The sequence below is a fragment of the Ptychodera flava genome, chromosome 21 (genome assembly GCF_041260155.1).
Source record: "Ptychodera flava strain L36383 chromosome 21, AS_Pfla_20210202, whole genome shotgun sequence".
Lineage (NCBI taxonomy): Eukaryota > Metazoa > Hemichordata > Enteropneusta > Ptychoderidae > Ptychodera > Ptychodera flava.
The window spans coordinates 24,146,373-24,168,672 of record NC_091948.1 but is presented as its reverse complement, the minus strand read 5'-3'; the positions used below and the strand labels follow the sequence as shown (position 1 = coordinate 24,168,672).

The following is a 22,300-nucleotide window of genomic DNA, read 5'->3' as shown; positions in this document are numbered from 1 at the left end:
TAATTTCCAGCAGGTCTGTGGGACGATATATCAGTGTGGCCATATAACAATATTAATCACACAGTTTTTATCCAGTTTGTCACATCAGTGAGCACAGGTGCAAACACAGAGCCCTGATTGAATCTGCTTGAGTGAGTACTGTTTCTTTACTCAGTCAATCTTGAAAAATTGTCATGACATTTTCAGGGACTTAGGCAGTGTTCTTTGATACAATTGAGGTGTTGGCTTGAGGATTTATTTTTTGTTTCAGAAAAATCTGTGACATTTTCCGCAAACAAGGTGAACCAATGTCCTTGTGGAATCCAAAGAACTCCCCCATGTTAAGGATTTCTTTTTTTTTTATCCAGTGCAGTGTTTCAGTGGAAACATGACAAGGGATTAGACGTGTGCAAAGTTCGACAGGACCGCGGGCACATAAATCAGGTCCAATGTCTACCAAATATAATCCCTAGTAATGAATTTTGCCATGCTGAACAGGTATTCCAGGATGATGAATTTGTTGTCGGTGTTTGTCTCACCTGTGCTGATGGGTTAGTTTATGAGGCGGCCGTTACAGTAAACAGCCACTTACTACCAGTCAGTCCACCCACCTAACACACACTGTGTATTGTTACTGACCGGCCATTCTCTCGGCACCAAATATCAAAGGAAGGACCAACACTTCTGTTCCTTGATCCGGTAAGTTTGACTTTGTGTCTGACTTTGTGAAGGTGACTAGATTTTCTGCCTTGCTCCCCTGACTGTGTCTGTTCACTTGATATTCACCTGAAAACATCCCAGCAATGCCAGCACAGAACAGGTGTGCCGGACTTAATAGTTACCAAAACTCATTAAGGCTGACTTTCTAGTCACTATTAAAGCAGAGTCACTGGGCGGTCTGTCTTCAGTAACAGCTTTGTCTGCTTCCAGCTTGATAATTGAATTTCACAGCCTGAAACGCAAGAATTCAGGTAGATATCTTCCTTCTTTTTCTTTCTTAATCAGCCTCACCTTGGACTTATTTACTGTGTCAGTGCAGAGGCACCTCAGGAAACTGATCAGGGAGCTTTGTGTTCACTGTGAGTGAAAAGTTTCTGTTCGGGCTCGTGTAGTGCATAGATCAGCCAACAGACCAGTTAAACAGTTATGGTTTTTAAATTACATGTTGTACAGGAAATAATATAATCCCTTAGGGTGGATCTTTGTGTGTCTGTTGAGTGACATTTCCCGCTATGACCAGACTTATGCCGCCCAAAAAATATAAAAATGAGAATCAGGTAATGACATTCCTGGCAGTCTGTGACGTTAACAGGCTGAAGGGGCATACTCTAGAACAGTTATAATGTGCATGTCACACAAATCAATACAGTATATGCAGTTACCACTGCACCAAATTGACCTGGACGCGGCGCCATTATAGAAACACATGCTTGTAAAAGACGGAACTCTATTAAACATGAGTAGGAATATTGTATATTAATCATTTATTCAATGGAGCTATAATTAATATTATGTGTTGTTTGTCCAAAAACCTTGGGAGATAAACAGCAAATGTGTTCTAATCTATTTTTCAGTTGATTAGAAACAGTTGGCCTTTGTTTTCAGGTGTTAAAGTGTTAATAGATTATTGCTTGTACAGATTGCAAATATAGATAAAGATAGGCCAGGGTTTTTTGTTTGAAAACAAAGGTAGACACCCTGCGTGCATTTCTATTGAGATACAAAAAAGAAAGAAGACGGCATGCGGGCATGATATTTTTTTGTCTCCAGCAGTAAGCTGTCATAATGCTTATGTAACCGTGTTCATCCATCTGAGATTGATCTGCCTGCGATGTAAATATTTTTTCTTGGCATTATTCACTGAGCAAATGTGCAGATTGTGCACTTCTGTGATATTTTCAACATTTTTTTTTCAGATGAATAACATTCAGGTACATCCCATTTCAGAGTACTCACTTCATATGAACATGACTACAGACATCCTCATTAAGAAACCAGTCATGGGTATAGAAATGTTACCATGAGAAGGGTGTCTGTGATCAGGATACGTATTCCCAGTGTTTAGAATTGGTATCTTTTTTACTGGCTGTGTTGGGACTTTGTTGTCATGAGACACTGCCGGAATTCCGTTATCTGTAAGCTAACCACACTTATTTCATGCAGATTGGAAATGTTGAATGGCAGCAGTGCCGAACTGAAGTGAACCGAAGCAAATAAAATTTTGTCACTTTGACAAGAAAGGCCACTGCCAATATTTTCTTCTCAAAACATTCCATACAAGTTCATTGACTGAAGTTTGCTGTCCGCACTATTTCAGAACAATTTTCTCTGCGAACAATTTTAATACAAAGCTGATAGTGACATAACATGATTGGTACAGTGCCCAAGGCAAAAAAAAAATTCCTGTGCACATAGTAATGGTAAATAGTAGCACCTGACTTCAGTCTTCTCTCAGGCAGTTTACATCTGTATGTATTACACTGCCTCAACATAATCCACATGACATGAGGTCCTACTGCCTACAAATTAGCATGCTGGGTAGATCATCAGCAGAAAGATGTAAACTTTGAAGAGAAGAACCCTGATATGTCACCAGAGATTTGTCCTCGCTGTCTCTTGAAGGTGCCAAAAGTGTTCTAAATACAGGGGTAAACTTTGATCCAACGTGCACCTTTTCAACTCCAAAGTTTATCCACAACAGAGAGGTGCCACAATTTAAGGTTTCCTCAGTAATGTACAGACATAGGGATGCTCATTATCAGCATCTTTCACTCAGCCAAAGGGACAAAGATTTGTCCTAATTTTAGCCGTCAGCTTTTCTTGTATTATTGTCCTAATTTTAGCCATCAGTTTTTCCTCGTATTTTAGAGAATTCAAAGAGGGTTTCGATGGCTTCGGCATGTTAAAATGTGATCTGAGCCTACACCCAGGATGTTTAAAGTATTGTTGCCAAAACACAAGTGCCCTTGCAACATGGCCTCTACATGTCTCTGCTGTAAACACTGGTCTGACTGAGTGTAGGCACACAGCCTGTATAACTTGTCAGCAGTTCCACATTCTCAATATCTCAATAACTAATATCCAATTTCCATACGTATCAAAAAATTGTGAATAAAATGTGAAAAGGTTACAGCTACTGAAAGTTCCAAGGATCAAACTATCAGGAATGCCTTTGACCCCATCCAAGTGAATTGTCATCTTCATCCTGTTTGGAATGTTCTCATATTTGGATGTTTGTGGTCTCTGAGCATGTGTAATATCCAGCCATGTTTATTGATATTAGGTGCTTTGAAGAAAATATATGAGCAAACATCAGACACCAGAAGTTTATTCCTGGTTTAACTTTCAATTTTTGTCAGCTTTTCTTGGTGCTACATTTGACAAAAAGTCTTGGCTTTATCATGCGAAATGTTAGGAAGTTATTGAATTTTCAAAATGAAGTCTGTGAATAAAAAACAAAAAGCAAATGTGTGAAATTTGATGAAATAGTGACAGGTTGGTGATTTCATATCCGTCAAAGTACCAAAGCAATGTTCATGTATCTACTAATGTTTACCCACACTTAATGTAACACAACTCAGATATGTAAACTCTTCTTCAATAGCTTTCCTTCTCAAGAAAGTATTTTTTTTCTAAGTTCTCCTGTCAGACAACAAAGCCACAGCATTTCATTCTGATTGGCTAAACCGGGGACTTTGGATGACTTAGCTGTCTCAACAAGTCTACTTTTTTTTCACATTTTGAGCAAGTTTCATAAGCTATCTCCCAAGTGGATGTCTATAGTGTTTGTCTCTTTCGGCAACAACACTTATCGCAGTTCAAAGGGCCAGAGCTGTCCAGTTTGATAGTGGACGACATCTGCTATTGATAACAAGTAATGTATTGGCAGCTCTATAAGTCAGCTAGCAGATCTATATTTAGATTACGCCTTGTAGATTGGCACAGGTGTGCTGGCTTGTGTGTACAATAGCTCTAAGGTGACAAACACTTGAAGGATTGGCCAATCACAAGACAAATACCCCGGCTTATACTCCCCAGTCCTCTGCCAAAAAATGGGTAGCTACAATATATTTCACAGCTCTGCGCAATCAATCTGCAGAGGAATTTTTTTTCCCTCAATCCAGGTATAAATACCTGTCTGAGTCCGAAACATGTTCGATCAGTTCTTTGTTAGCACAGGTGAGTGTTTGTTATTCTGAAATTCTCCTGGAGCTAAATATTGAATAGATTGCTTAAGTTCGGCAACAGACTCCGGTCTTAATAGGGCCAACGATTAGGTCATCCTCATATCGCTGGTAATTCATCAATGTCTAACATGAGATCCACAACTATAGGTGCCAACTGCAACCCATTCATCTGTTTTAAAAGTTTTTTGGAACATCTGTTCGTTAGCTGCACGAAATCAAAGTTAAAATTTCAAAAATTATGTGCTGGAGCTGGCAGGAATTATTGATGTCAGAAACGTGAAGTGGTGTGCCTCTGGTGAAGTGAGTCACAGGTGTGCTGATAACTAAAGATAAAAGTTGGGGTAATTGGGTAATTGCATAGTATTGCCGGTAAGAATTTACGGTAAATAGAAGATAGAGAATGGAAAGGGGGGTGAGAGGAAAATACAGCAGGTGTTAATCATGTAAATTGACAACACCAATTGAATGGCGGGCAATCAAAGGATGAATGCAAATGATTGAGTTCTGGCAATCAACACAAGTGATGCCTTTTGTTGGAGGAGTTGCCCGTGTTTGTCCAAAAGACAAAAGGGACCCCAATGTGCAGGAGGGGTTCTGAAAGCCCCACCTGATTTGCATTGGCCGGCGACTATTATGTGCTGGGTGTTGAGAAAATACAGAAATGTTACAAAAGTGTTAACCGTGTTTGACATAGACTTGGAAGGGGTAGGAACAAACTGATGCCAAGATATTTGCCCAGTGGGCCTCCTCTTGTTCAGATACAGAAAACAGCTGTGGAGAAAAAAAACACTGAATAGCTGCCATCCTTGGGAAAACTTTTATGGTAATTGGCCCTGTACGTGACAGAACTGTAGCCAGATCATTGGTTATTGTCACCAGCTGACAAAGATTGACGACTAAAGTATTTCTATCTGGACACCTTTATACAGGATTTTGTTAAAAAACACATTGAAAAGATTGCAATATCGAGAATTGACGAAGGATGTTTACATTACCACTGTGCATCAGTACACAGTTTATTCTGTCCTCCTGTTGGCTGCTTTTCAACCCTCATTGGCATTCCGATAGACAGAGTATAAAAGCACTCCTCTCAAATTGACAACAGCGTACATTTCATTATTTATGCAAATGTTCTGGCAGTATATTTAAAATTGTAAAATCGGCAACAGTGTAATTGCCCAGCACGCCACTTGAGCGTCAAAAGTGTCGGCCGTGAAGAGCTCACCACTTCACATTTGAACGCTCCTGGAGAAAACAGGATCACTAAGTCTGACAAAGTGTGTGCTCGGATGTACATGTAAGTTTCCCTCTCAGAGCATACCTCTTCAGGCTGTGTATTCTTTTTTTGGAGGGGGAGGTGGCAGACATGCCTCCTCATTTATTTTGACAGGGCCAGTATTTTTCAATTCACTGTTATCCTTTAATTAGCCATGTATTTGTTTGCTAGGAATACCTGAGGCATTTATGACTATCGCAACCACAGACTTTTTTATCGAAAAAAAAAAACTTTCTCTTTTACAACTCTGTAATGAACTAGTCCATTTGCAGAGTCATGGAATAAACCTCTCTTACTTTTTCAAAATGCATGCTCTCGAGAAAAGTATGTTCATTTGGAAAAAGAAACATGTTTACAAAAATTTTATAGTTTTAAAGAAAGACTTCTGCAGACATTCTTTCAATTTGAAGTACTGGGCATGACATTCTTTTGTTTGTGACAAGTTCCCCCAAGCGTTTTAATCTGATAATGTTAGGGGTGGTGAAGTTAACCATGTCTCTTATTTATGATTTATTCAGCCAGCGTTTGACTCCTACACCCTGCCATATTAGACTTACAGTTATAGCAATAGTTTATTATTTATTGACTTGCAGGATTGCCGTTTTTCTCACATACTATCATGTTGACCAGTAAATTATCCCACTGAGAGGTAGCCCCCTGTGTCAATTTGCTCATCCACCAGCTCAGCTTTTATTTGCTTTCCAAGCTTTTTGAACTTATTTGGACTCGGAAATTCTTATTTATACAGTTTTATTTGGTTTTATATTTCATATAATGCTTGGTATTGCCCATGATTCCTCACAACGTGGAAAGTTCACTGAATGACTCCAAGCACATACATGTAGCCTCGCGGCAGATACGCAAATCCAAAGTGAGCGATTAATTTGAAAAACTATGTGTCATAAGAGTATTCAGATACATTAAACAAGCCTAAAGGAATATCAAAATGGAAGGAAAATATTGATCCGTAAGAGTTCATGCCATTTCTAAAGCTTCATGCCAGTGTTGTGTTGCACAGAAAACTTTAATGACTTTTAGTAGCTGTGTAAAATTATTCATGTAATTTTTAGTGTCATCGATTTCAACACGATCATTTCAACTGATTGATGTATACTAGTTACAATGTCCAGTTGCCACAGGTTTTTATGTCATTTATGTAACCACATAGGTATCAGCTGCGAAATTCTTACATTCTTTCAATGTGTGTCATCATGTTGAATTTTGACATAATATGTCACATGTTATACCTGCAGCCGCATGGATGTTCAACTCTGTTTTCCCGTTGCACGGCATCAGGCAGACAAGCTGCCGGGCAAACAGTCAGCAAACATTATACCTTCTATGTCCCCCTGCGACTGAAATGAATGGAATCAAGAAAGCCCAACCACTGTAGCCACACGTACAAGCTAGCATCCCTGTGTACGACTAAACAGAGGTGTTAAAGCTTAGGTTCTGTTGATGGTGTCAGATTTCAGCGCTGACAAGTTGACTCTATTTGTGTGTATTAATATTTCATGCCTCAGGGATTGTCCCTTAGGGTGAGAAATGCAGGTCTAAGATGACAACTATAATTGTCGGGAGGGAAAACAGTATTCAGTCTTGCACCAGTGCACAGCAAATAGCTCTGATCACATCCCAACGACTAACAGGTGTATTCACAGCCATCCCCTCTGCACTCAGTTTCAATTAACAGCTATTACCACCCAGCTCTCAAACCACAGCCAAACCTCACTGGGACTGGCCCTCTAATTTCAGAAGCATGCCCAAAAAAATTCAATACAGGGTATGTCAAGTGTGTCATTGACTAGCTGAGAAAAGACTTCTGACCAGGAATGAAGTTACTGTACAAATGAAAAGAAACTGACAGTTCTGCAGTCATCTTTGTTTTCTCAATGAGAAAACATAGTTTGAATACAATATCTATGTATGAGAAAACAAAAAAACTGAATAAGTAAACACTGATTGTGTTGAAGCATTGCAACCAACTCTGAACTATGTTAGCCACTTAACCTATTAAATCCCAGTGAAGAATTACAGTTCTCAAGAGGGGAAAAAGGTGTGAAGTTTCTGAAATTGATCTTCAGATACAGATCAAGGTGATTGAAAAACAGGACATTCTGTCAAAAAGTGTTTCATTCAATTGTTAAACATCAGTCCTCTTCTCTTAGTGCTTCAGGACTCAAGAAAAAGTTTTTACTTTTTGTTACCGTAAAATCAGGTCTTTGATGCAAGTCTTATTTTGTGTGTCATGTCTGCTATGTCGTGTTGCTTCATAAAAGTTGTACAGAAGTATAGAAAGAGGACTTTTGATACAAGGGATAAACGAAAATAACAAAGTTTAGAAAAGTATAGCCTGTGGGCATCAGCATTTGTTAAGACTTTTTATTAGTCAGAAATATTTCTTCTGAAGGATTTGACTTTCCTTGCATGCAACAGCCTGCTTGCAAATTCAGTGTATGTTTGCTGAAGTCAGTGCTATGCAGACAGGTTACAAAACAGTAGGAATTGCACTCTTATAATTTTAATGCTACATGGTTTCAAACTGTTTTTACGTACCGTAAGCCATAACTGCAGTTGCAAATTCAACTTACTCTTGCAAAACAACTTTTGCAAAAAAGAGGCATCAAATTCTTTTCAAGTGAGCGCCTGCCTCCCACAGTTTGATCACAAATGATATTGTGAATTCCATTGTATGCGTCGACTAGCCTGACATGTCTTTGCAAATCAGGCAGGAGTTACATCATAGTGTGTGTGGTGCCATGCCATATCTAACATGCCATCTCTTCATTGCAGATAAGGACGAAGATTGAAAACTGGAACACCTCGCATCATTGAATAGGTGCTACATTGGTGTTCATCGGTGTAACCTAGCAACCTCAATGGATTGCCAGGACAACTCCATCCAGGGATAACCATGATAGCAAGGTGGGTTGTGAAGGGATGCGTTTTGTACACTTTATGTTTTTTGTCAAAATTTCAAAAGACTTTCTTTTGCTATCCATTTAGTGTGATCGTTTTATGCTACCGTCCATCCTGTCTGGCTGGGCTGCCTTCCTAATTGCTTTCAAGTGCCTTTTCAGCCAGGCAGGGAGCACAAAAGCTTTTTCACCATTCGGAGGAAAGGCCTTGAGTGGGAACGACAGGGATCATTCCTCAACACCTGTTTGACCGCCACATTGTTCAGATAAGATTTGCTCCTCAAATAGTATATCCAAGCCACTGAAGATATCTCCACAAGTGTGTGATAGAAGAGTTTGAGAATATTTCGCATGTCTGAGATCTGTATCCATGTCAGTTGTTATGCGTGCGTTCTATGTGTCAGTTTGTTGTCTCATCTCTCCTGTAAGAATTAGCCATAAACTGGCCTGTAGGTTTGGGCCATGCTAGCCCTGCAAATGGAATCTATAGATGTACATTTTGTGAAATGTGTTTTCACCAAGTAAAATTTTCTCTGCAATTGCTCAGCGTTTTGGCTGATAAATTTTGTACGGAAGATGCCAGTGTATATAAATCTAGTGACAGCCACAGTGTAGTGAATGATTGACTGGACTCACAGCAAAGAGCCTGCTAAGTATTCTGTCCAGAGGAAATGACAGAACTACCTCAGTCAACAAAGCCCACCATATGAATATTTGGCCATTCACACTCCTGTATTAAAACTCATTCACATCTTTCCCGCTTTGTAAATATAACTGGCAAACAAACTGTAATGAAGTTTAACAGAGAGACCTGCAAGACACAATAAGTGACAGGTCTTTGAAAAAGGGGGTTCCTGATTTATCACAAGCTGGTCAAATCTGTGAAAATAAAGTAGATTTATTTTAACACATGCAAATGCAGAGTCAAGCTGGAAAACTGTCACGTTGCAATGTTACAAGAATACTTGATGTGCAAATACTTGTCACCAGTGTATATGTACACAGATCCTATTTTTTTTTTTGACATTTCAACAAGGCACACCATATTAATGATGTACTCAGATCAGCAATCAGCATTGCTCGCCTGTCAAGTGACTTAAGTAATTTGACACCAATGCCATATTTATGGAGGAATATTTTTAAAAAATGAGGCATGAAAAATATCTTTGTTAAGGACAAGACTTATGTATTTTTGCTTCTTTTCCTTTTTCTTACTCTTTCTTAATCTTCCTGGTCTTGAAAAAGTTCACTGAAAATGCAATGCAATATTTAGGATATTGAGGTCAAAATGCCTTCATTGATCATTCATTCTCGTAAATGTGCTTATTTGCCTGGTTGATCTTAGATAACAGAAATTAATCACACCTTCAAGTTTCCAAGCAGGGCTTTCTTATTAGTGGCTTTGGCCTTTCTTCTCTGTGAATTTTCCCCCTCGATTTCTTTAATCAGTCAGCGCAACACTCAGAGATTTTGGTGAAGCAATTTACATGAGAAATAGTGGCAAGTTTGTTTCACCTGCAGTGTTTTCCTTGGCCTCGGTCTTTGTGAGGACACGAGGGGGGAATGGGATTGAGTTTCTTCACAGCGTGAATGAAGCAAATTACTGCTTTGGGAATGAAAGGTTCCTAAACCAGGGTATCCAATTCATGCCGAGTATTTTCCAAAAAAAATTGTGGCCCGGGTTTTCTCACCTTTGCAATAGATTTCCCTTAGGTTGAAGCCAAGTTGCGGGGCAAAGAAAAATGCTGTTATTCTTTTTTCTTTTTGCTTTTTTTTTTGAACCGGATATCATTTTAGAGCAGAGCTCACCAGTTCATTGCTGTCAAAGTTGACAACTGTCTGCACAGCCACTTAAGATTTTGCCCTCCATAAAAAATACAAGGACTTGAAGCATGCCAGGTAACATGGGCAATAGGGCTATTAATGATCCCTAGTTTTGCATGAAAGGTGTTAACTTCAAGCCATACTGTGTATATTACCATGTTTGCTATTAACATATTAAACAGTAGCCAAACAGTGGGTTGTTTTGATAGTGATGGAAAACCGGTGATTTATCAAGCCCATTTGAAAAGGAACCATTCAGGGTAACCACCACAACTACCAATTAGACCCAGCCATGATTAATTAGGAAGCCCCCTCCCACTCCACAGGAGGCTGGAGATTTGAAAAACCAAAGACGCGTAGTGCAAATCATCCGGCAGAATGTCAAACAAGGAAAATTATATCCGATAGGACTGGAGATTTCCAGTATCTTATAAGCTGTAGAAACGTATTGGTGTAACCTGGCAAATCCTTCACAGTGATAAAGAAAAAGACAGCAGCCTGGAAACCTGTAACAAGTTCGCCGCTTGCCTCACCAGATGTGTGATCCAGGCAGACACAACCGACCAGTATTTTGCTACTCTGCTGATGTGATTGCTTTCTGAATTGAGGTCAACCAGTTTGCCACCAATACATCACCGTGAAATTTATTTCGCACCATTCAACCATAAATACAAGAGCTTTTTTGACAGTAACTGTCGAAGTGATAACATGTCAAACACTCTGAGCACAATCCTCTCATTTACCCCCCAACACTGTAACAAGTTTGCAACCCACAGAACATTCATATTCCACACACACACGCAGATCTGTATTCAAATAAATATCGGCCTCAATGTATGGTCACTGAGACTGCTCTGCGCTGGGGTTAAGTTAGAGCATTCATGCAAGACATACGCCAAAGGCAATTGGAGGTGTTGGACTCTGACAAATGTAATTAAATCAGACAATAGTCGTAGTCCCCTGGAGGTAGCCGCTTAAATGCTGCCCTATTATTATCTATGCTGATTTAACATGCTGATCATGTGGGCTAGCCTGGCCTACACATATTTCGGCTCGTGAAAAAGCGTTCTTTTTTTTGCATGACTTGGGTGTGAGATGATACCAGCTAGCTCTGCAAGAAATCCTTCCAGATTGTACTTTGAAGACCTATAGTAAGTTCACCGTATGAACTGTGATTATGCTCCGTTGCCCACTACCGGTTTAATTATATCTTTGACCAGACTTCATACCGCATACTCCATTTCGTTCAGAACTGGAAAACACAGCCAGGCGTGCTTATTTAGCTGGCTCTAATTTTGCATTCAATCTACCATATGGATATCATTTCATCCGTCTCTGCTCATATTTACAGTCGGGATGATTTTTAGACAATGTTCAGATTGCAGCTGAGGTTGGATGTTTGTATGTTGGGTGACCTTCTGATCATGTTTGAAATTTTCACAAATCATAAAACTGTTATTCTGATGAATTTAGTTCTATATGTTTGTCAGCAATTTTGTAATACCAGCCAAATGTGTACAGTGCTGCATTAAATATGCAGGTTTGCATTGTCTCTCGGATAAAGGGGTAAAACCAGTCTAGTCTGAACAACAAGACCGCATTTTAACCCCCTTCAGTCCCTGTTTCCCCCCCCCCCTTTCCTGTTGTAGTGGCCCAATAGTGCCATGGGAAACAATCAGGACGTACCAAACCTAGGTGGTGAAAGGGTTTGGGTCATTCGTCACAATGCCCCGGGTCGCGAGATGTGAGAAATCAGGGTTTGACTAGACAAAGTGTTCCCTGCCATGGCGCGCTTTCATTCAAATTGCTCACTGGACTATGCAAGCTGTTCGTGTAAGCACTCCTGGGACACACAGCAGAAGTGTGAAAAACGGAAGCAACCGCGTCAATGTTGCCGGGATCGGTCAGCCCCCAGTTTAATGAAGTGATAAAAAATTTATTGGCTCCATAGAAAAAAAGTGTGAACATTAACACCTTTTTATCTCACCGCCCCCAAATCCTGATTTTTGTTATTAAATTATAGATGCACAGCTGAATGAGCAGGGTCACTTGGGCAAACTGAAGCAAATTGACAGGCCATCCATCACCAAATGCTGTTTCTTCATTTGAAATTGTCAGCTACCCAGACACCACACCAAATGAGATCAACATCTTTTGCATGTTGAACTATGAGTGTATTCACAGTACCGCCTTTTGTCTGGCAAAGAAGAAATATCTGCCTCTAAAGAAGCTTTTGTTCGGCTTTACCTCTCCAATTGCTTCACCAATAGATGGTGGGTTAAGCCGTACCCTACTAATTGCTATATCCACTACAAAATCAGCTTCTTAATGCGCACCAGTTATCTGTCCTATTCTCTGCTCTATTTGTCTTCCAGTTTTCCTTTATTGTGTTGACGTTTGGGAGCTGCCAGTGTGCTCCTCTCCTTTGGCCGTGGATCAATTCAGTGTTCTTTCTGTATCACCCACACTGCTGTAAAGCCCCATTGTCTTCCTCACACATTTGTGCCGTAATGTTCGATAATCAGCCACTCTGGATTCTGCTAGCGTTCCACCGACATAATGCCAAATCCACATCAGCTTATGCGAAAGCAAACACAAGTGCAGAACATTCCACTTTCTTCTCACTCACTCTCTCTTGTCTCTCTCTCCTTGCCTCCCGCCGCACCCTGAATGAGTCACTCTACCTTTCCACAAATTACTATCCAACTGAATTAGTTAAGACGCTGCCTTTTGAGAGAAGCAGCCTGAATTTAGGTGATAAGAGTAAGAAATTTTACAAGACATTAAAATTATCATAAAAGGCTGGCAAGATGGTTTTATACAAATTATCAGGCACTACAGATAACATGGTTATATTGGACCCGAGGTATCAATTACAGTGGCTTGATCACTGATATCCTCATGTTTGTTGATGAAAACGTTCCAGCAGTCAACATGCTTTCCCCCCTTCACACTCTTCAAAGCCATGCACAGTATTCGTGTTGTAATTCCTGGGTGTAAGGAAACCTTGTAGCACTGTCTATTTTCCCCGAGAATGTAGGGGTGGTCAGTAGGCTGGCGGAGGAGTGTGTCCCCATTGTTGGCTGTAAATTGTGCTGTGACTCGGCACAGGAGTCAGATTAGGACATTGCATCGCTATTGAACCAAGGCCTTACTTTTGGTCTCGCAAACGCCGCGCAGACAGACTTGGAATAGCGAGCGAGGGGGCCGGACTGGCTAGCACCCCCTGCACTGACGGAACAATACGTGTGGACCCTGTACCCTGTACATGTACACAGAAAATACACCAACGTGACCAGGCTCAAATGATTGTTTGTCCGAATTAATAGGCAGCAACAAAAAGTGTTTGCTACAGAGCACCACCGTAGAAGATCGACAGGTCGGCATATAAGGCCTCCAATGGGGTGTAGATTGCAAACTAAATCACCATCTGGGATCATAGCACGGTGTGATTTGTAGCACTTTGTAAGCTACAAGGTACAGCCTCTTGAATGTATGTCATCGTAAGTGCTGATGAAGAGAGGCAGGTAAGTTGCCTGCTGAACTTTTACCCCAGTGAGTTAGAAAAAAACCAAAGCCAGGGCCTGGCATCTTTCACCAAGTAGTCTACACTTGTCAATATTGGATATACAGATACTGTCAAAAGCGAGCTAGGGTTTGATCTTTTTAACCAATTACCTCCGTGTAACCATATGCCCAATGGCATCTATTCGGGAGGTATATGTGGACTCGGTCTGTTGCACGGCCTATATACAATTCGTGTTATTTCTTTAAAAACTGTGTGGCTTGTCTTCTTTTAGAGAGTCCCAGGCAGGAATGTTTGCATGAGTAAAAGTGTCTGTGTGTTTGCTTGCTTATCCGCTGTTAGCTTTTATTTCAATGGACCAGTCCAGTACCGGGTAGGGTTTTTAGGTGAAAGCATAGACAGTGGACTGTCTATGGTGAAAGCCGATAGGCAATACCCGAATCTTTGTTGTGAGTGTGTCTTGTAGCATGTGTTGCGTGGCAAGGTTTGTGTTGGTTTGTCTTGTATTGGAAGTGAGAGGTGCTCGGTCAAATTACACCGATCAATTGCTAGTTAATAATAGGCCATCGCGGAAGGTTGGTTCCAATTTTGACCCTGTGCTAATTGGCTCTGACAAAGCCTTACGTCGCGTCTCCTTCTGTGCCCCGACATCGTCTTGGGATGAAAACATGGTGGGCTGTTTCAAGCCAGGGGCTGTGTCCGAGAAACTCGGCACTTTCTTCTGTATGTCTTCTCGTTTTCACGACCAGCCTGCCACAACATTTTCTATTTTGTTAGAAAACGCGACACTGAAAAGGTGCGGGGCCGAGTTGAAAACAGCCCGAACAAAAGCAAGGTGAAAGCGGCGGTGTTGAAAGCGTATTACCAATTTAATCGCCGCCCAATTGCACCCTTTTAATTTTTCACACTTTCTTTAGTGTTGACTTCTTTTCATGGGTGTGTGAACCCTGTAATTAGAAATGTATTGTGAGGCAGCATGAACACCGTTGGAAGACGGGACCACAATATTACTTTTGGGCAAAGCTAAGACTGTTTATTTCAACATCCAGTCACTGCATTCGCAACGAACATGATATGTAGATGACAAGCATGTTTATTAAACTCTTGAAAATCTTAACACTCCCTGTGTCCCATGTTTTGAAATCAACCTACTATTTTTAACCATTCTATTTTTTTCTATTTCTTTCTTGCTATCAATCTTTCGCTTGATTGACGTCACCTGAAGAGCGAAATAGTCTTCAGTGCGGTTGCTAATCTTTAAGTCTATCCCGCAAAATACGTTTCAGTGTCTCCGCTGAAACCCGCGGTGCAAACTCTTTCACATCGTCTCTCCTGACAACTTCGCGATCGCCAGATCAGCACACAGCTTCGACGTTCGACCTTATGCCGGCCACCACGTGGCACTGTCAAGAGCATGCAGTACCAAAGACAGTGGGCCGTCTATCGCAAAACATAATAAATTTATTTAATTTTCTTCGTCGTTTTTTATCCTCCAAGATGTGAGTTCACAATCTACTGTCACCAATGTGCTTTAGTCGGACTTGGCAGAGGCCGGGTGCCGGTGGTACGTTGCGTTTGTCCATTAGACATGCATGCATGTTCGCCTAACGCGCAAAGTGTTACGTTCCTGCCAACTGAAAATCAATTAGCCGAGACAAAGTAACCAGAGAGAGAGAGAGAGAGAAAGGATTCGGGCAGGGGACAATTAACGTTAAAACCAAGAGAGGAAACCCCATGTTTACTACTTTTGACTTTTGTAATCACTGCTAGACATGACAAGGGATCTGATAAATTTTCTTGCAAATTGCTTGCCACGAAAATAGATTAAAATAAATATCCAGATGTGGAAGAACTCTAAAGATCGTCTTTGTATGCGCATTCCCTTGCTGCTGCCCACACTGAGAAACATGCCTGGGTGACGTGATGCTTATCGCCATGGCGATAGTTTGTCCGTGATGGTATTTTTTTTCTTTCGAAATTACAGAACCTTGCTTTTTGATAACTGACATGGAAACTACGGATTGCACCAGCAGTAGGACGATATATTAAATCCTAGTGATAATAAAAGTGATTACAATATTTTACGGCTGGTCGATACAGTGTGGTTTTGCAGACTGTTAAACTCGACTCAGCGGCAATGTTTCTTGTACCAAACGCTATGATTTTCACAACAAAACTTGTCACCTCGGTTCGTAGCTTTGCGTCTTTGAATCAGACGGATTTCTCGGATCTAATATTGTCCTGCAATCGTTTTATTGAGATATACTTTAAAAGTTTGTAACTGTATTCGTAACCCGTAAATACTCCGAAGCTCTCTCTCTCTCTCTCTCTCTCTCTCTCTCTCTCTCTCTCTCTCTCTCTCTCTCTCTCTCTCTCTGACTGCAATTGTGAACGGGGGGGGGGGGGGGTAGTAAAAACTTTATCAATCCCGGACTGCAATTTTGAACAAAGAGGGAAAAACCTGATTAATCCCAAACTGCAAGGAAATCCACACAGCACCAAGAGAACATTCCACCCATGGTATAATTTTTCGCCCCGAAATGGGCGGCAGTTCCGTAATTGCGAGATGGCGCTGATGTGGGAGGGCCAGCTGTCGGTTTAAATGGATAAATCGTTAGCACAGTCTGAAAATAAGACCAGACAAGAAGGACATAGCGAGTACTCTGTGATATGTGAGGAATATATATGTAAATGAAATCACACGGACTCTTGTAACCCCAGGTTATGCCGCTCTACCGACAACTCCTAATACAATAAAATTCTCGGAGACATGCTCAATTTATTTTATATTCTTCAACGTGTCTTGCAACGGGGGAAAAAACCCATCCATTCATTTTGAGATGGTTCATTTTTAACGAGGAGACTGGTGCTTTCTGGGGGGGGGGTACTCTATAAATGGTTGAAAGTGTGAAAAGACCAAGTAGCTACAATCAGAGGCAATCATTCGAAGCAATTGAGGGTTGGCTAATCGCAACAACCGTGAAGACCTACTCAAGTGTGTACGGGTCGAAGGTGGCGGTGTTTTTTCGCCAATCGTGCCATCGGCCATTCGACTCTATAAAACATTCCTTGCGGAGTATGCGGTGCCTAATTTCGTCTCATGACATTTCCAGTCTGGGACGGTTTACATGAAAGACGTGTATTGTGTGCTGCAGAAGCAGGACCAAGATAGCATTCGTTCTTTCTGCCAACCCCCCCCCCCCTCCGTACACATTACACATGTAGGCATCCTTCGCACGCTAAGGACACACTGGCCAGACGTGTGAAGAGATTTCAAGATCGCTAATTTTCCACAAGCGATGACGACATCCCCTTTAGTTTGAAAGTGGAAGAAGTCATACAGGTGGAGACCTTGTCGCCCGTGATTACACGAAATCATAACCAGTCGTACAATGCTCATGTTCACATTGGTTAAAGGAAAAAAATACCGCTGCTTACATCGCAATTAACGAAGCTCCTATGTCAGAATGCGTTTGCCCATTGTAAGCCAACCTCAAAAGCTCCCTCAAAGGAAGTGCTTTCGTCTCTTTTCACTTTTCGCAACCCCAAATACGGAGCCTGTCTTTGAATATGTGCGGGCTATTGTTTGCCCAACTAAAGGAACTGCGAGAAATGGTTTGCAGATGTGGTAAGAAGTACCCTCTTGAAGTAGCGTGGGTCACACCGGTAACCACTTACTGGCTCAAAGACTCCTAACTATCTTTTCTTCGATTTTCAAAAGACCCTGGTTTAATTTGAAGATTTGGTGTGGGAAAATGTTCCTGCAGGGAGTACTTGTGTTCTGTCTTATCCAAGAATTGGTGTGAATTATATGGAGTGTTAAGCTCCTTGAAGCAGCCTCAGACCCAGGTGGCCAGTCCTTTCCCCCCAGTCGGAGAGAGAAAGAGAAAACAGAGAAGAGGGGTTTTGGACACACAGGAATCGTGTCAAAACTTCCCACGCGTTGGGTGACATACTCAGACGGAAAAGCGTCCAGTTGGTTTTGGGGGAGATCTATCTTTCTCGTTTCGTCACGTTTTAGTGGGCTTATGAGCGCCTCTCTGCGAAATTAATTTGTCGGGAGATGTGTGGAATTCAGCAGCTACGGCACGTTCGGTACAGATGGTACTCATTGAGTTAGCCAGGCTGTCTCTATCAGGGCAAACAACGTGCACTTTTCGATGTGTATACATTTCAGGGTGTTGAATGTAGGGGAATAAATAAACAGAGGTCCGATACTGCAATCTTGTTGTCAGTCCAGAAAGTGTGGGGCTAATATTTTGTGACAGAAGCACTCGCTTGATTTGCATTTTAATCGTGTCGATTGTTGACTGCTAAAAGGCCTATTCCTTTTTCGCTTTGTTTTCCGTGCGTGTGTGAATGTTATTCGGGGTCGCTACCAATCGATCTTAGCCAGACTGCCACTGACAGTTGCAATTCATCTCGCAGGCTACGACCAATAGCTTGAATTATAATTAAAATGTAGAGTTACAATGGTGTACTGTGTAATCTTGGAGACTTGTTAACAAATAGCCCCAAACCCCCTCCTTCATAACACACCATGAGTTTGCACCCTGCGCAGCGCTGAACTTCATGCGTGTTATGGAATGTGTCATCTCTTTTGACAAGAAACCTTATTGTCATTCGATAAGCCTCGCGTGTAAAGTATGCCGAATTCGGTTGTAACTGGAACGTACAGAGCGAGGATCCCTTGAAGTAGAAGGACAAGAGAAGAAACCCTACAAACGGCTTCCCGTTTGTTTGTTACACCTCGGACTTATTTACTCGAAGAGATCTGTTGTGGTGTATACAGGCCCCGTGATCTATTGTTTTCACACAGTTTGTCTTATTCATCCTCTCAGCACTCGCCTTCAGCACCCCGTTCGCATTGGCTGGTTGAAGTTACTCCATCCGGAGTCGTAAGAAATGGCGTTATGTACAGTTCTAGGGATAAAAGCCTTTATGATTGGCACCTGAATGGCTTCGAAGTGTTGGCGAACTAAAGGGGTTTCGTGTGCTATTTAGGTGCGGGCTTTTACAAAGGGGTTTTACAAGTTGATTGTACTGTCAAGATTTCAGCCAATAGAGAACAAGCGAATGATGTTTATTTGCAATTGGATTTGACAGCTGTATCTCTCTGCCCGATAAGCGCGCAAGCAATCGGGTCACAACAAGGGGGCGGAGATAATCTCTCGGTGTCATCTTTCTAGCCGAACCCTTTCCAATTTATTTTTAGTTCGACTAACGTTTGACCACCGCGCATCATCTCCGTGTCCGGCCGTACGAATAAGACATCGCGCTTGCGGCGTTTCAAGGTGTGAGAACGGCTTCCGTAGCTTGCATATTTGGATGTGCTGGGCGTGGTCATTTGGGTGGCTGTTTTAGTATTCCAATCGCTATTGAGCAGCCTGCAGTGATTGACAACTGACTCTGCCATTCTTGTTTTTCATATCCACAGAGCATATCGTGCAGCCAAAGCGAGTGAGTTTCCGTCAGCCCGTACTGTATGGAAGGGTATGGGGAGAAGGCGTTTTTGCAGCTCGGCTGTTCGCCTATTGCAAATCACAGTGCATTTTCTTATCCTAGCAACTCTCACTAGATCAGGTAAGTCAGATTTCGACTGTTTTTTTTGTGACGTTGTTCGAAATGGTGTTGACTGTCGACTGTTTATAATGCTAATCATTAACCGGTCACAAATGCCGTAGTGCAGGGGCCACCATGTTGACCGACCGATCCAACACTATTTGAAAGTTTTGTGTCGGCCTTTTTTTACCCCTATTCTTTGCGTGGTGACATTCCTCTGACCGCCTCGTGAGCTCATCTTTTTCTGTTCTCTTTTCGTCCCTTACAGTTAGTTCAGATTGTAGGGTGGTCAAGTGTTCGACGGAGTACTCCGACCGCGTCGATAGGGTAGACACCACGGCAGCGGAACGTTGCGACGCCTTACGGGCGTATAACGACTGTGCCCGGGAAATGGCTCGCGCCTGTCGCGGTGATCTCAACTATCACTCGATTGTAACGCTCATTCCGGACTTGATGCGCCAATATGACTGTTCAAACCAATCTACTCCGCCTAAAACAGTGAATCCGCCGGGAAACGAAGCGAAAGAGCCATCGCCAGCGGATAACCGGTGTACTTCATACAATGGCCGCCACGGTGATTACAAACATTGTGGCCTGTTCGGCGACCCCCATTTGAGAACGTTTGATAACCACTTTGAGACGTGCAAAGTTCAGGGTGCTTGGCCCCTTATAGACAATGAGTATATAGCCGTGCAAGTAACTAATGTGCCTTTGGTGGATAGTTCCAGTGCCACAGCCACCGACAAGGTAAGTCACTGACTTTCTCATGGTACGCCATTTGCAGTTTAAAAGTTTCGCCTAAGCGCCTGTAATTAACTGTTACGAAATTTCAACACTTTCATTATACGCCAGTGTGTGTATACGTGTTTCTTTTTTCCCCGTGACGTAAGCGTTCGTGTACATACGTTCGCTGTCACTTTTTGTCAGTACTCATACTGGACAAGTTACATTCGCTATACAGATTTGAGTTTTCGATACATTGTCAGGCGTGGTCGTGTTGTTTGCGACCACCCGATTCAAATCATAGTTGCCGTGTTGTTTTTGCTGAAGCTTTAGGTATGAAAGATGCATTAGCTGACACCATTGTGTCGTCACTTACGCTTACGTTGAACGGGTATCTTGTGCCCGCTAGCCAATGCTGAAAGTTGTCCAATGGCTTGAGAAGCCGGTCATATATCAAGTCGAATTTATAACCCTCGTTTATTTGTCTCTTGTTGGCTTTGCAAGTGGAAAGCGACTTTACTCAGCAGATCGGAATCCCAGTTGCCTCGAAAGTGTCCCGTGTTTTTCAAAGACAGGGCTAATTGCCAATGTACATCGGTAATTTACGCTATTGTTCTCGCTTCCCTTTTCAGTTGACCGTCATTATCAAGGATCACTCGGAGTGTGTGGAACAAAAAATGTATCAGGCACAGACTGGAAATTTACCGGCGGCGTTTGTGGACGGTACCAACCGTACAGGTCCGGGCAGGAGCCTTCGAATCTTCGAAATTGAACCGAGGAGGCACGTGGAAATACACGCAAAATATATTGACACGAGGATTGTTGTGCGCCAAGTTGGACGCTATTTAACCTTTGCGATACGTATGCCAAGTGACCTTGTGAACACGGGTAAAAAGGACGGGCTTGAGCTCTGCGTGAAGGGGTGTCCGAACCGGGAGAAAATGGACTTCCAGCGTTCGCTCCCGCTTCCGCCAGACCAGATCCCGGATACTAGCGGAATTTTCATGTCCAAGGAAACCGCCATTGCCAAATGCTTGGAGGTCAATGTGACAGACTTCTACTTTGACTCCTGTGTGTTTGATCTCATGACTACGGGTGATGTCAACTTTACAACGGCTGCCAGGAAAGCACAGAAAGATTTCTGGGACCTTCTTCCGGATGCCAGGGGACACAGCAAAAATCAAAATCCTGGCCTTCCGACTAAATCACCCAATGCAACTGTAGAGATCGTTAACAGTAGCGCTCCCCCAAGGACTACACAATCCTGGACACTAACTGTCTATATTTTGCTAGTTCAATGTACAATCTTCTTTTTGTAGCATAACTAATATAATGATAATATATATTGCAAAAAAATATTCCTATATATACACACCAAACGAACTACAGGCACTTCTGTCATGATGTATATATGATGGCGTACACTGAAGATATAGGTGCTTACTAAGACATTGCATTGATATTTAGTAGGGATAGCAACTGCTAAAGTCAAAAAAGTTTGTACAGATCACACTATTCTCAATAATTTATATTGGGCCCAGGATGGGTCAATTTCAGATTTTTTTTACTAAAGACAAAACCTGTTGAGGATAAAAAAAGCTTGTTCCCTGCCAAGACGATTCCCTGACCTTATTACTAAATTAAGCATAGCCTCTTTGTAGGCACTTTGTTAACTAAATTGCCCCATCCCCTATTGTCATAAACTAGGCCATAGTTTCATCAGAGAAATATGGACAAGACATACGTGGTAATTTTTTTACTTAAAGAGAGAGAGAGAGAAGAAATAGAGGTGTACATTTTGAAATTAATTTTTAGCAAAAGAGGACTATAAGATATTTGCCGAAAATATTTCAGATTTATTCCACCAACCCCAGTGTAAAATAAAACCTCAAAAGGGTTGTTTTGTTCCCGTGTAATTCGATGACCCGTCTACTTGTGTGTGTGGTGTGACCTTTCGGTGGGATCAACCTTCATGTAGTGCATAAATATAACGCGAATTGGCCGCTCAACAACTCAATCCTCCACGCTTTCAAAACTTTTAACGACTGCTGTACATAGGCAAGTTTTATCGACAAACAATGTCGGGTTGCATCGGGGCATCGCTGGTAGTTCTCAACTGGCGGTTTTTCGAAGGGGGGAAAAGAACAGTATGTACGTGAAGGTGCTGACAGCTGCAGGAATTAATACTTGGGTAATCAGTGTTATATACTAGGGTTATCAGACTTGACAGCACTGTAACCAGAGCTGATACTAGCAGACCTTTCAGGGTGGGCCATTTTCATTCGCTGCTTCAGCAAACAGTGAA

At 41.9% G+C, this 22,300-nt stretch overlaps 1 protein-coding gene across 20 annotated transcripts in view; it reads left to right on the top strand.

The window, feature by feature from the left end:
* LOC139121794 (repulsive guidance molecule A-like) overlaps window positions 1-21,916 on the top strand; it is a 109,664-nt gene extending 87,748 nt beyond the window's left edge. For 13 of the 20 annotated variants that reach the window (XM_070686964.1, XM_070686971.1, XM_070686966.1 and 10 more), the window contains 4 exons: window positions 8,236-8,367; window positions 19,148-19,293; window positions 19,541-20,019; window positions 20,628-21,916. In XM_070686964.1, the coding sequence (XP_070543065.1) occupies window positions 8,357-8,367; window positions 19,148-19,293; window positions 19,541-20,019; window positions 20,628-21,314 (1,323 nt within the window). In that variant the 5' untranslated portion in view covers window positions 8,236-8,356 and the 3' untranslated portion in view covers window positions 21,315-21,916. The other 7 variants (XM_070686974.1, XM_070686973.1, XM_070686975.1 and 4 more) reach the window with 7 other exon arrangements.
* The last annotated feature ends 384 nt before the right edge of the window (window positions 21,917-22,300 follow it).